This window comes from Mercenaria mercenaria, chromosome 9 (assembly GCF_021730395.1).
Source record: "Mercenaria mercenaria strain notata chromosome 9, MADL_Memer_1, whole genome shotgun sequence".
Classification (NCBI taxonomy): domain Eukaryota; kingdom Metazoa; phylum Mollusca; class Bivalvia; order Venerida; family Veneridae; genus Mercenaria; species Mercenaria mercenaria.
The window spans coordinates 64,719,050-64,732,031 of NC_069369.1; the positions used below are offsets into that span (position 1 = coordinate 64,719,050).

General features: G+C 35.5%; 1 protein-coding gene across 5 annotated transcripts in view; it reads left to right on the plus strand.

The window, feature by feature from the left end:
* The window catches only part of LOC123547309 (protrudin-like), a 34,896-nt gene that overhangs the window by 4,854 nt on the left and 17,060 nt on the right, over positions 1 to 12,982 (plus strand). Inside the window, exons 1-4 of one of the 5 annotated variants that reach the window (XM_053551588.1) lie at positions 5,513 to 5,694; positions 7,594 to 7,751; positions 8,317 to 8,387; positions 9,906 to 10,083. In XM_053551588.1, coding sequence (XP_053407563.1) covers positions 7,597 to 7,751; positions 8,317 to 8,387; positions 9,906 to 10,083 — 404 coding nt within the window. In that variant the 5' untranslated portion in view covers positions 5,513 to 5,694; positions 7,594 to 7,596. Of the gene's footprint in view, positions 1 to 5,512; positions 5,695 to 6,691; positions 7,065 to 7,593; positions 7,752 to 8,316; positions 8,388 to 9,905; positions 10,084 to 12,982 lie in introns of those variants that run through there. The other 4 variants (XM_053551587.1, XM_053551589.1, XM_053551586.1 and 1 more) reach the window with 4 other exon arrangements.

The window sequence follows — 12,982 nt, forward strand, 5'->3', positions numbered from 1 at the left end:
TAGGTCAAGTTCAATCTGGGTCAGGTTGGGTCAAAAACTAGGTCACTAGGTCAAAATCAAAGAAAGCTTGTTAACACCCTAGAGGCCACATTTATGACTGTATCTTCATGAAACTTAATCAGAATGTTAAACTTGATGATCTTTAAGTCAAGTTTGAATCTGGGTCATGTCGGGTCAAAAACTAGGTCACCGGGTCAAATCAAAGGAAAAGCTAGTTAACACTTTTGACCCACATTTATGACCGTATCTAATGAAACTTTGTCGAATATAATCTTGATGATCTTTAGGTCAAGTTCAAATCTGGGTCAGGTGGGGTCAAAAACTAGGTCACTAGTCAAATCAAAGGAAAGCTTGTTAACACTCTAGAAGCCACATATGACTATACTTCATGAAATTAGTCAGAATGTTAAACTTGATGATCTTTAGGTCAAGTTCGAATCTAGGTCATGTGGGGTCAAAACTAGGTCACGGGTCAAATCAAAGTTAACTCTTAGAGGCACATTTAGACCATATCTAATAAATTGGTCAAAATGTTAATCTTGATATCTTTAGGTTAGTAGGTCAGGTGAGCGATACAGGGCCTTCAGGGCCCTCTTGTTTTATCATTGCACCAGATAGTAATTTTATAACATTGCTTCTGATTGGTTCTCGATATCCTTTCTAGCCAATTTTTGCAGATCTACTTTATTACTGCGGTAAATCAATATATTATAGAGTGCAGATAAACAAACACCACAGTAACAAAATGCCTCCGGAGAAAAAGCCAAAAATCGAGGCAAATTAACAAACACTGTCAGGTTTTTTCAATACCAATAAGGATGCATAACCTAGCACATCAGACTTGGTGACCAAGGTTACTGAAGTAACTTGTGTTACTTAGTCCAGGGGTGTGGAAATCCCAACATTTTTCTCTTGTCCGCTTAAAAATCCACATTGCCACAGTCAAAATTCACTTGTCCGGATTTCCAACATTAAACCTTCATGAAACTGCCAATAGTTCTTTATAAATTTAGTATAATGATCAACAGGTAGTAACAAAAGCAAACATAAAACTGTGTATTACAGTAACTGTTTCAAAAAATAAGCTGTCAAAATGTTTGCCTTTATAAAAGGCTGAAGTCGCGTCCGCGGGGCTTGGGAACTTTTGATGCAATACCCCTAAACAATGCCTGTACGTAGGTGTGAAGCCAGCTGAATTTAGAAAGACTCATAAATTATTCCGACTTGTTTTCAATCGTATCACAAGCTCTGTGCTTTTGATTTTCATTTTTGTCTGACTACTGGCTTCCGTATTTCCTTTGACCGATTGTCAGTGGCCGAAATTCTAACATTTTCCCAAAAATTGTTAACGTTTCCGGTTTCTATTCGCCGAGTTACTGTGTGCAAAATCAAGCAAGACTGAGACCAAGAGCCAATCAGAACGCGGAAAATGGTGCTAAATTTAGACGCAGGTATATGTTTTTTCCAAAACTGCAGCAGTCGAGAGGCCCTCAATGGGTAAAACACGGGTTTCATACGTTAAATTATTTATTTCACCGCCATAAAATTGAAGCAACACACTGTCTAAATGATTTTTCCATTTTCTCATTTTATACCTGAAATTGTCTGCTTAGTTTATACTAATTTAGTTTAGGTTGATTGTGAAACAAGTTCTATAACGTATATTAATCACTCTCGACACCTCATTCCTGATGGAATCCATTGCCACGAGGGTATGAGAGAAGAGGCCTGTTTCCCTTTTAATGCTGAGCGCCAAGCAAGGGAGCTACTGGTACCATTTTTCATGCCTGGTATGATGTGGCCGGGGATCAAACCCACAACTTCCAGCACTCGAAGCAGTTGCTCTACCACTAGGCCACAAGGCTATTGAGGCGTCTGCTTGACCGCTGACAGATAGCATGAAATAACATACTTGTCCGACAGCAAAAAGTCTCGAGTCGGACAAGTCAGACATAGGAATTCCACTCCCCTGAATAGTTCTGTTTCTTAATCAAATAATGGATTTTGAACTCGGTTTCAGTCATTTTTGTTTTATTTTGATATGTTTATTTAGAAGGGTATTAAAAAGGATTATACAGTGCATTAATATTGAAATCTGTCTTGGGCTAGTTCAACTGAGTGAAGCTCAGGATGAGCTATTGGGATCACTTGCTGTCTGTCGTCATCGGTGAGTCTGGACTCATTGATTTGTAGCCCAGAGAGTTCTGGGACTCATAAAATGTCATGTTAATTTGTAAAAAAAAATCACTGATATTTAAAGATCATTAGATGTCAGTCGTTTCATTGAAATTCATACCCTTGTCCTTCCCCTTTTTTAACTAGGTTTTCAAAAAAAATGGTTATTAATCCCCAACCGTGGCGGAGGGATTATAGGAATGGTCTGCTTCCGTCCGTCCGTCCGTCCGTCCTTCCGTCCGTAACAAAATCGTGTCCGGTCCATATCTCCTAAACCCCTTGAAGGATTTTCATGAAACTTGGGTCAAATGATCACCTCATCAAGACAATGTGCAGAACCCATGAGTCAGCCTTGTCGGTTCAAGGTCAAGGTCACAACTCAAGGTCAAAGGTTTGAGCCTGCCATTTTGTGTCCGCTCTATATCTCCTAAACCCCTTGAAGGAATTTTATAAAACTTTGGTCAAATGATCACCTCATCAAGACGATGTGCAGAACCCATGAGTCAGCCATGCTGGCTCAAGGTCAAGGTCACAACTCAAGGTCAAAGGTTTGAGCCTTCCATTTTGTGTCCGCTCTATATCTCTTAAACCCCTTGAAGGAATTTTATAAAACTTGGGTCAAATGATCACCTCATCAAGACAATATGCAGAACCCATGAGTCAGTCATGCCAGCTCAAGGTCAAGGTCACAGCTTAGGATCAAAGGTTTGAGCCTTCCATTTTGTGTCTGCTCTATATCTCCTAAACCCCTTGAAGGATTTTCATCAAACTTGGGTCAAATGATCACCTCATCAAGGCGATGTGCAGAACTTATGAGTCAGCCATGTCAGCTCAAGGTTAAGGTCACAACTGAAGGTCAAAGGTTTGAGCCTTCCATTTCGTGTCCGCTCTATATCTCCTAAACCCCTTGAAGAAATTTTATAAAACTTTGGTCAAATGATTACCTCATCAGAACGATGTGCAGAAATTATGAGTCAACCATGCCAGCTCAAGGTCAAGGTCACAACTAAGGGTCGAAGGTTTGAGCCTTCCATTTGGTGTCCACTCTGTATCTCCTTAACCCCTTGAAGGATTTTCATCAAACTTGTGTCAAATGATCACCTCATCAAGAACTCATGAGTCAGCCATGTCAACTCAAGGTCAAGGTCACAACTAAAGGTCAAAGGTTTCAGCTCTGTTTCTCCTAAACCCCTTGAAGGATTTTCATGAAACTTTGGCCAGATGATCACCTCTTCAAGATGTGCAGAATTCATGAGTCAGCCATGTCAGTTCAAGGTCAAGGTCACAGCTAAAATCAAAGGTTTATCCTTTCACTATCTATAGCAGTGGCGGGGGATTTAGCTGTCTTTCAGACTGCCTTGTTAGATTGGTGAATGTCATTGGGCAGGCAGGCAGGCAGGTGGGTGGCGTTAACTTTTGGTTTCCACTCAATATCTTTAGTTAGGACTGACTGATTCAGATGAAACTTTGTATATAGGTAGCTTGCATAGAAACGTAGTTTAGGAATTTATATGAGATCACTAGGGTCAAGGTCACTGTTGCTATAAATAGGAAAATGGTTTCCGGTCAATAACTTTAGTTTGCATTAATGTATTAAAATTAAACTTTGCCTATAGGTAACTTAGAGAAAACCAAATTTGGGATTGTATATGGGGTGAAGTTGGGTTCAAGTTCAAGGTCAGCATGACTTAATTAATCTGATTCAGAATCATATAAATTCCACTGTGGCACGGTGGCCTAGAGCATTGGGCTAAAGCTACTTTTTGTGCTGTGGAACGGATGGGTCGCAGTTCAAACCCCATTGAGTTCAAACCCAATTGAGATCCAAATTTTTTTTGTGATGAACAGGTCCTTTTAATGCCATTGGGTCATGGTCAAGGTCAAAGTTACTAAAACTTACTAGGCTTTTTTCTCTATGTTATTATCAAAAAATTGGTTTCCGGTGTATATTGTTAGTTTGGACTTACTTACTGTCACCAAACTTGGTGTAAGTTATTGTCACCAAACTTGGTATCCAAGCTTATCTGAAGACTAAGCTTTGGATGATATTTTGGGTCACTGTTCCAAAAAAATAGAAAATTGGCTTCCGCTCAATATCTTTAGTTTTGGTACACCTATTGCCAGTAAACTTGGTATGTAGACAGCTTTTATCAAACACAAAGGTTGAGAATATACTTGGGTGTCACTTTGGTCAGGGTCAAGGTCATTGTAACTGAAAATAGAAAAACGGTTTCCACTCAATAACCTGTAGTTTGGAATGAGATACTTAAATAGTCTGCTGAGTCAAGTTATTGCACTAACTGCAAGTAGGGCAGTCCTCAATATATAAAATGGTTATCCAATGCCTACAACGAAGGCTATTTAAAAGGTATCAACTTAACATCTACATTTTGCTTACTCAGAGAAAAATATGCTCCTTGTTACTATGATACATGAGGCTCCCTGAAACGGCCTTTTCCATTCTTAATGCTGAAGATTCCACTTCTATTCATAGCTTACATGTATTATGTGCTACATAAAAAAAGAGAGTTCATCTTCAGTAAATTAAATGAATCATTCCCATAAATAGATACAGGATGTTTATATTTTCTCAAGAAAATGTGTTGCCCAAATGACATGTCCTTGCAGTAACATAGTAATTTTTGTTGACAGATTATACCGATAATAAGTGTGTATTTGACTTAAATTAATAACCCCCAGGGTATAGACTTTCTCCACCTATGCATTTAATGTACAACTGGAAAATTGATTTTCAGTTTGATAAAAGATACCTCTTTTTTCTTATATTTTTAAAGTTAAGAGCAAGTTTGACAGCGAATAGTTTGTAGAGTACAAGCACACTGTATACTTTTCATTTATTACATTTTTTATTTTGGAGATGGATTTTTAATTATATTAAATTCATATTAAAAATTGACCACTGTGAATTTGGGATTTAACTGAAAGATTTCTTCATGGTAGGATTTTATAGATTTTATGAAATCATTGAAGTACATGTAGTTAGTGTGTCCCAGTTATACAAAATATAAGTAAGTCTTTAATTAAAAACTATTAATTTATGACTTTTTTTATCACATAGAATTGTAAGAAAAAACATACTTTCCCTGTCAAACAATTCAAACATGTTACTAACTTTCATTTCTCAAAAACGTGACTTCTTTAATAACTACCTATATTTACTTGAACCAGGAGAAGTTATGTGAGAAAAAATGTTCATAGATTTTTGTTGACACAAGAAATGTGCAACTTTGTCAATCATTTCTTATCTCAAGTTTAAACTTATCTTTGTGCACTCATTTTTACAGGTGCAGAGCACCAAAACGCTTGTAAAAATATTTAAATCTCCTAGAATACATTGATTATGACTGTATAATCTGTTTGATTTGTAATGCTTTCAACATTAATAGTTTCCAATTTGTTTTCATAGTAAACAAAATATTTTGACAAAAAAAAGTCTGTCATTGTGGAAATTTTGCTTTAATGATTTGTAAAATAAATGGATTTGGGACAAGATAACCAGTAAGTTGAAGTGAAGTATACCAATACATAAAACAGTACTACATAAATGTACCAGTTCTTGCAACTGTGTTATTACCTTTATAAAATAAAGTGGTTTTTTATTATTATTATTATTTTTACTGGTATAAGGTTCAAGTCTTAAGAGTATGGTAAGGGTTTATACTTTTTTGCTTGAAAAGTCATTTTTTTATTGACTACGAAAGATATATGCTGTAGATATATTTACTTTCTTAATGTTATTTGAATCTGGATTCAAGCTGACCATATCAATATTTTTGTGAAAGTAAAGGTAAGCTTTATTTAACACTGACTTTTATCAACAGTGTTAGCTAGTAGGCTCTTGTGCAACAAACAAGGTATCCAGTAACAGATACTTACCTTAACCCTTAGCCTGCTGGCGGCAAGTGATTCAGCCTTTGCGACCAGTGCAGACCAAGATCAGCCTGCACATCCGTGCAGTCTGATCATGGTCTGCACTGTTCGCTATTCAGTCAGTAAATTTTCAGTAAACACCCCTAGTAATTATAAATGGTACTGCCCAAATTGAATGATGGACCAGTCCATTATAGAAATTTAGCAGGCTAAAGGTTAATATACCTGATGGCTCAACCTTTTAATACTGAGTGCCAGACTTAGAGAACTACCAAGCGGTCTATACTCTTAAGTTATAAATAAATGTAGAATTTATGCTTCATAATCAATAATAATTTCAGTTGTGTCTGAAAGTGTGAATAGACTGTAATTTAACTTAAACACTGACTGAATAGAGCTACATGTGCTATTTTTCATGTCTTTGGCATGACAGAACAAGAGATCGAACCCAGACCTACCTATTACCTATTGAGACAGTTTATACCTAATTAACTCATCCAAATATACTTGCAAATATCAGAAATGAATGGTTTTTCCCCCAATAATATTTTCTTTACTCTGATAAGATACCTGTTAAGCTATCGTAATATAAGGAAGTAATTCATTGTTTTACCAACTTTAAGCCACGTCAGTGAATGTATGTTTCAAAATGATATTTATCTACACATGTGTAACTTCAAATTTACTGGATTTAAAAGCTAAGCAAGGAAAATGTATTGAATCATTTGAATTTACCCAGTATTTATCTTATTTGTACAAGTGTCATTAGTCAATGTAAAATGATTCAATGTTATTGTGGCACTCGATAATTATGTAGACTAAGTCCTTTGTTACAAAGTGATTAATTATTTACATTGGTAACCTACACCTTACTGAACATATAGGTGTTATATTATACCTGTAAAAGGAGTAAATATACATGATTTATGTACATGTGTTTTATGTCTACATCAGTGAATGTAGCTGAAACTGAAATAATAATTTGACTATCTGTTCAGGTAGGTTTACAGTTTGTCACATAGTCATTATAAGTATTACTTTGATAAATGTTTTACATTCTGGGGAAGTTTGAGATTTCACACTTTTGTTGATAAGTGAAGGATTTTTTATTACTGGTATATGTTTTTAAAAAGGTCTGAAGAGTGAAAATTCAGGTCATGGAAGTTTCTACTAAAAGATGCACATATTTGTGAAACTTCTATGCAAGATATTTTTTTAAAAATGGAAAACATGTATAGTTCTGCAATAACATGTCACTACATAGTTCCATAAAAATATTGGACATGTTCTAGCAGCAGACACTCGTGTTGTGTAGAAATTAAATCCCAACACAAAGAAAAAATGAGGAGCTTATAGATGGACACTTGAGAGGAAAGTACAATTTAGTCAGAAAAAATAATAAAATGTCCTGTTCTGGTGATTTATAAATGTTAAGTATTTCAATTTATATATTTTAGGGTAAAAAATGTCAGTGCATAGTGTAAAATTGTTAAAATCCATCGTGTAAAATTGTTGTTTCCTTTTCAGCAGATGGAGGAAGAAATCTCACCTGGTTACCATGACAACAACAGAGCGCCCCCTGCTGGCAAGGTGGATATTGCGCAATTTGTCCTCCAGGTGGAGAGGTTTAACTGTATGACTGAACCATTTGCATTTGTCTTGTATCTCTGGGATGATTTGAGAAGGTAAGTGTTTGTCTGTGACAGATTTTAAGTTCGAAGAGCTATATTAAGAAAGTCAGCGCAGTGGCATTAGATAAAATGATGGCTGTGTGGCTCAGTGGTAAGACAGTTATACACAATATGTCCAAATAACTGCTTTTAAATACTGGCTTTATGTTGAGAGGCCCAATGTGTGAATGTTAAAAATTACCTTCTAGGTCATGTAGGTCCTGTGGAAGTTTCTGAAGTTGGAGTATCTTTTGTAGTTTGTCATATCCTTGACTTACATTTCTGTGCAGAACTAGCCCTGGAAGTTACTGCACACTTATACACTGGTCAAAATTGCCGTACGATATGTTTTACAAGTGCAATCATTTTGAATCAATGAAGTATATTTTTCCCATTTTCAAGGGAAACAACCAACTATATCAGTTCATAATTCACATACAGTATCTTGATTTATTTTCTGTTTGCATCAGAATTTCATCACACTTTCAAACAAGCAGTTTGAGTTCTTATCTACCATACACATACTATACTAGTAACTGAGTTGAAATATTTAAAGTTTATATCTGGTAATATATTTCAGATGGAGGTACCCTGTGTTAACTGTGATACTATGGATAGTATGTAACCTTGCCAGTCTTATACTTACACAAGGTAAATACTAGAACATCTACATGTAAAATAGTCTTTTGTGATGGTGTGAGTTAAATACCAGAAACTTAAGTTTCTAATTGCCGAGACCTGGAAAACCTTGAAGTAGGTTATGCTAGTGGGGTATTGAATTTTTGTACCCCAGAATTAGCTGGATAAATCCATGTAGTCATAGCTATTTTGGGGTAGATCTGTTGTAAACTTAATATTGACCTGTAATCATTGTGGGATTTCTTCGACATTGGTTGAAATAACATACATGTCAGTGAACAAGTTGTTATTTAGAATAGATAAAAAATAGAGATGCATATTGTTTTATTATGGCTTTGAGTGTAATACACAACAATTCCAGATCAGTATTCTTTATGATATTAATTGATATATAACTGGATATTACTGCAAAAGTAATACACAATATACACATAAGTGGCAGGATGTTTATGTTGCATTTCTACATGTATATCCTAAACCACACAATGAAGCATTTGTAACCAGTAAAGTTAAACTTTCACACCAGGGTTGTAGTAATGCTAATGCTAATGCTAATGCATTAGTAATGCATTATTTTTTTCAAATAATGCCAAGTAATGATTAATGCCACAATTTTAGCATTGAAAATAATGCTAATTTAACGCCAAAGTAAGTAATGCTAATGCTAATTCTTAGCATTACTTTGGCATTATTTTTTGTATCACTGGAAAAAAAATACACATGTATGCTGTTATTTATACAGGTTATAGCAGTTCTCTAATAGATTTTTGTTTGATTTTAATAAACTGTCTGATGATATAATTGCCTTTTGTTCAATGTACACCTGAAAGATTTTGAAAAATACATTTAAAACCTTGGACAACTCCAAGGTGCATATTTATAATAGCCATAGAAGTGTGACATAATTAGATTTGTCACCCAAAATATCAAACAGAATCTATTATCTTTTGACACCTTTTTATCAATTAACACTATGCCACTGATAGTGATGTTTAAGACCTTAAGGCAGCTAGCTTTTACATGTCATGTTAAATTAGGCTGTTAGGGAGTCATTAAACGGGTACTTGACTTTCTCTAACAATTTAAATGCTCATGCATGCTGTACTTCCAACATTAGGTATTTTTATTTTTTTTTATTATTTTTTTTATAAAGTAATGGTAAAAGAAAAAAATCAGATATAATACAAGGAAGTCATACACGTATTTAACTATTCATGTAGACGACCTAGACCTAGGTAAACTAAAATGATTTAATGAAAAACAGTGTATGTGATAATAACATGCAATGATTCTCAAAAAGTAATGGTAATGCTAATGCACCCTATGTAATGCTAATTTAATGCATTATTTTGATAAAAATGAGTAATGCTAATGCTAATTTAATGCCATCTTTTTCCAAGTAATGCTAATTTAATGCATTACTATTGCAAGTAATTATTAACAATCCTGTTTCACACTGAATAACATTTGCCAAACTATCTATAAAAATAGACTGCCATGCTCTTAGATAATAATTTATATATATTTCAGCCGCTGTGTTTACCCTGGTGTCGCTACTGGTGATTGCTATAGCATTGATATGTCTGATACAGTTACATACACGTTTGTTAGACAAGTTCCTCCCCAGTACAAGCGTAGATAATGACAGTATTGACGAACCTGTCGATGAAAATTCGGCTTTACAGACTGTCAGAGATTTTAAATTTAGGTATAAAACATGACAATTCTATTCATGCTCTCTCGTTTTCCCTTATCTCTGTTGTCAATACATATGCATTATTGTATATCTGAAATGTTTTGGCACATGTGTTATTGATAGATTGTTAAATAATCTCTCTTTTTTTAGCTCACCTGTCACAAAGTGACAAGGTGAGCGTTTGTGATTGCGCAGTGTCCGTCGTCCGTCCGTGCGTGCGTACATAAACTTTTGCTTGTGACCACTCTAGAAGTCACATTTTACATAGATCTTTATGAAAGCTGGTCAGAATGTTCATCTTGATGATATCTAGGTCAAGTTTGAAACGTGCCTTCAAAAACTAGGTCAGTAGGTCTAAAAATAGAAAAACCTTGTGACCTCTCTAGAGGCCATATATTTCATGAGATCTTCATGAAAATTGGTCAGAATGTTCACCTTGATGATATCTAGGTCAGGTTCGAAACTGGGTCACGTGCCCTCAAAAACTAGGTCAGTAGGTCTAAAAATAGAAAAACCTTGTGACCTCTTTAGAGGCCATATATTTCACAAGATCTTCATGAAAATTGGTCAGAACGTTCATGTTGATGATATCTAGGTCAAGTTTGAAACCGGGCCACGTGCCATCAAAACCTAGGTCATAGGTCAAATAATAGAAAAACCTTGTGACCTCTCTAAAGGCCACATTTTTCATGGGACCTGCATGAAAGTTCATCTTGATGATATCTAGGTCAAGTTCGAAACTGGGTCACGTGCGGTCAAAAACTAGGTCAGTAGGTCAAATAATAGAAAAACCTTGTGACCTCTCTAGAGGCCATATTTTTCAAGGGATCTGTATGAAAGTTGGTCTGAATGTTCATCTTGATGATATCTAGGTCAGGTTCGAAACAGGGTCATATGCGGTCAAAAACTAGGTCAGTAGGTCTAAAAATAGAAAAACCTTGTGACCTCTCGAGAGACCATACTTGTGAATGGATCTCCATAAAAATTGGTCAGAATGTTAACTAGAATGTCTCTAGAGGCCATATTTTTCATGGGATCTGTATGAAAGTTGGTCTGAATGTTCATCTTGATGATATCTAGGTCAAGTTCGAAACAGGGTCATATGTGGTCAAAAACTAGGTCAGTAGGTCTAAAAATAGAAAAACCTTGTGACCTCTCTAGAGGCCATATATTTCATGAGATCTTCATGAAAATTAGTCAGAATGTTCACCTTGATGATATCTAGGTCAAGTTCGAAACTGGGTCATGTGCCTTCAAAAACTAGGTCAGTAGGTCAAATAATAGAAAAACCTTGTGACCTCTCTAGAGGCCATATTTTTCATGGGATCTGTATGAAAGTTGGTCAGAATGTTCATCTTGATGATATCTAGGTCAGTTTCGAAAGTGGGTCACGTGCCTTCAAAAACTAGGTCAGTAGATCAAATAAAAGAAAAACCTTGTGACCTCTCTAAAGGCCATATTTTTCATGGGATCTGTATGAAAGTTGGTCTGAATGTTCATCTTGATGATATCTAGGTCAAGTTCGAAACAGGGTCATATGCGGTCAAAAACTAGGTCAGTAGGTCTAAAAATAGAAAAACCTTGTGACCTCTCTAGAGGCCATACTTGTGAATGGATCTCCATAAAAATTGGTCAGAATGTTAACCTTGATGATATCTAGGTCAAGTTTGAAACTGGGTCATGTGCCTTAAAAAACTAGGTCAGTAGGTCAAATAATAAAAAAACCTTGTGACCTCTCCAGAGGCCATACTTTTCATGGGATCTGTATGAAAGTTGGTCTGAATGTTCATCTTGATGATATCTAGGTCAAGTTTGAAACTGGGTCAACTGAGGTCAAAAACTAGGTCAGTAGGTCTAAAATTATTAAAAATTTTTGACCTCTCTAGAGGCCATATTTTTCAATGGATCTTCATGAAAATTGATCTGAATGTTCACCTTGATGATATCTAGGTCGGTTTCGAAACTGGGTCACGTGCGGTCAAAAACTAGGCCAGTAGGTATAAAAATAGAAAAACCTTGTGACCTCTCTAGAGGCCATATTTTTCATGAGATCTTCATGAAAATTAGTGAGAATGTTCACCTTGATGATATCTAGGTAAAATTCAAAACAGGGTCACGTACCTTCGAAAACTAGGTCAATAGGTCAAATAATAGAAAAACCTTGTGACCTTTCTAGAGACCATATTTTTCAATGGATCTTCTTGAAAATTGGTCAGAATTTTTATCTTGATAATATCTAGGTCAAGTTCAAAACTGGGTCACATGAGCTCAAAAACTAGGTCACTATGTCAAATAATAGAAAAAACAACGTCATACTCAAAACTGGGTCATGTGGGAAGAGGTGAGCGATTCAGGACCATCATGGTCCTCTTGTTTTCAATAATATGAACACAACACAAATGCTTAAAAACACAAATAAATCTGTTGCTATCCTACTGCAGAAGAGCAGTTACCTGAAAGATACCCACCAGGGTTCGCACAGACTTGAAAACTCCTTGAATTTCAAGCTGCTAGATGAAAAGTGCTTGAATTTGCAAAAACATCCTTAAAACTCCTTGAATTCGTTTCTTGCCTTGAAAACTGCTTGAAAAGTGCTTGATTTTATGATAAAAGTCCTTGAATTTCCTTCTTCAGAAATTTAGGTCAGCTTAATAAAAATAGATCGTAAAAGACACTTTGTTTTATGTCTACATAACCTATGTGTATCGTACGATATGGGTTTTAAACAGACTGGGACTAGAAAAATTACGACGTGTAAAAATTACGGACACCATTTCCGTTACCGATATTGAAGAAAATGTCGTGTATTTTCAACAAAAAGTGGCTTGTATCCTATCCATGGCTGGTCGAGCACGAAAACAAATGGAAAGCCATGTGCAAATATTGTAACAAAGTTATTGACATTAGTTCA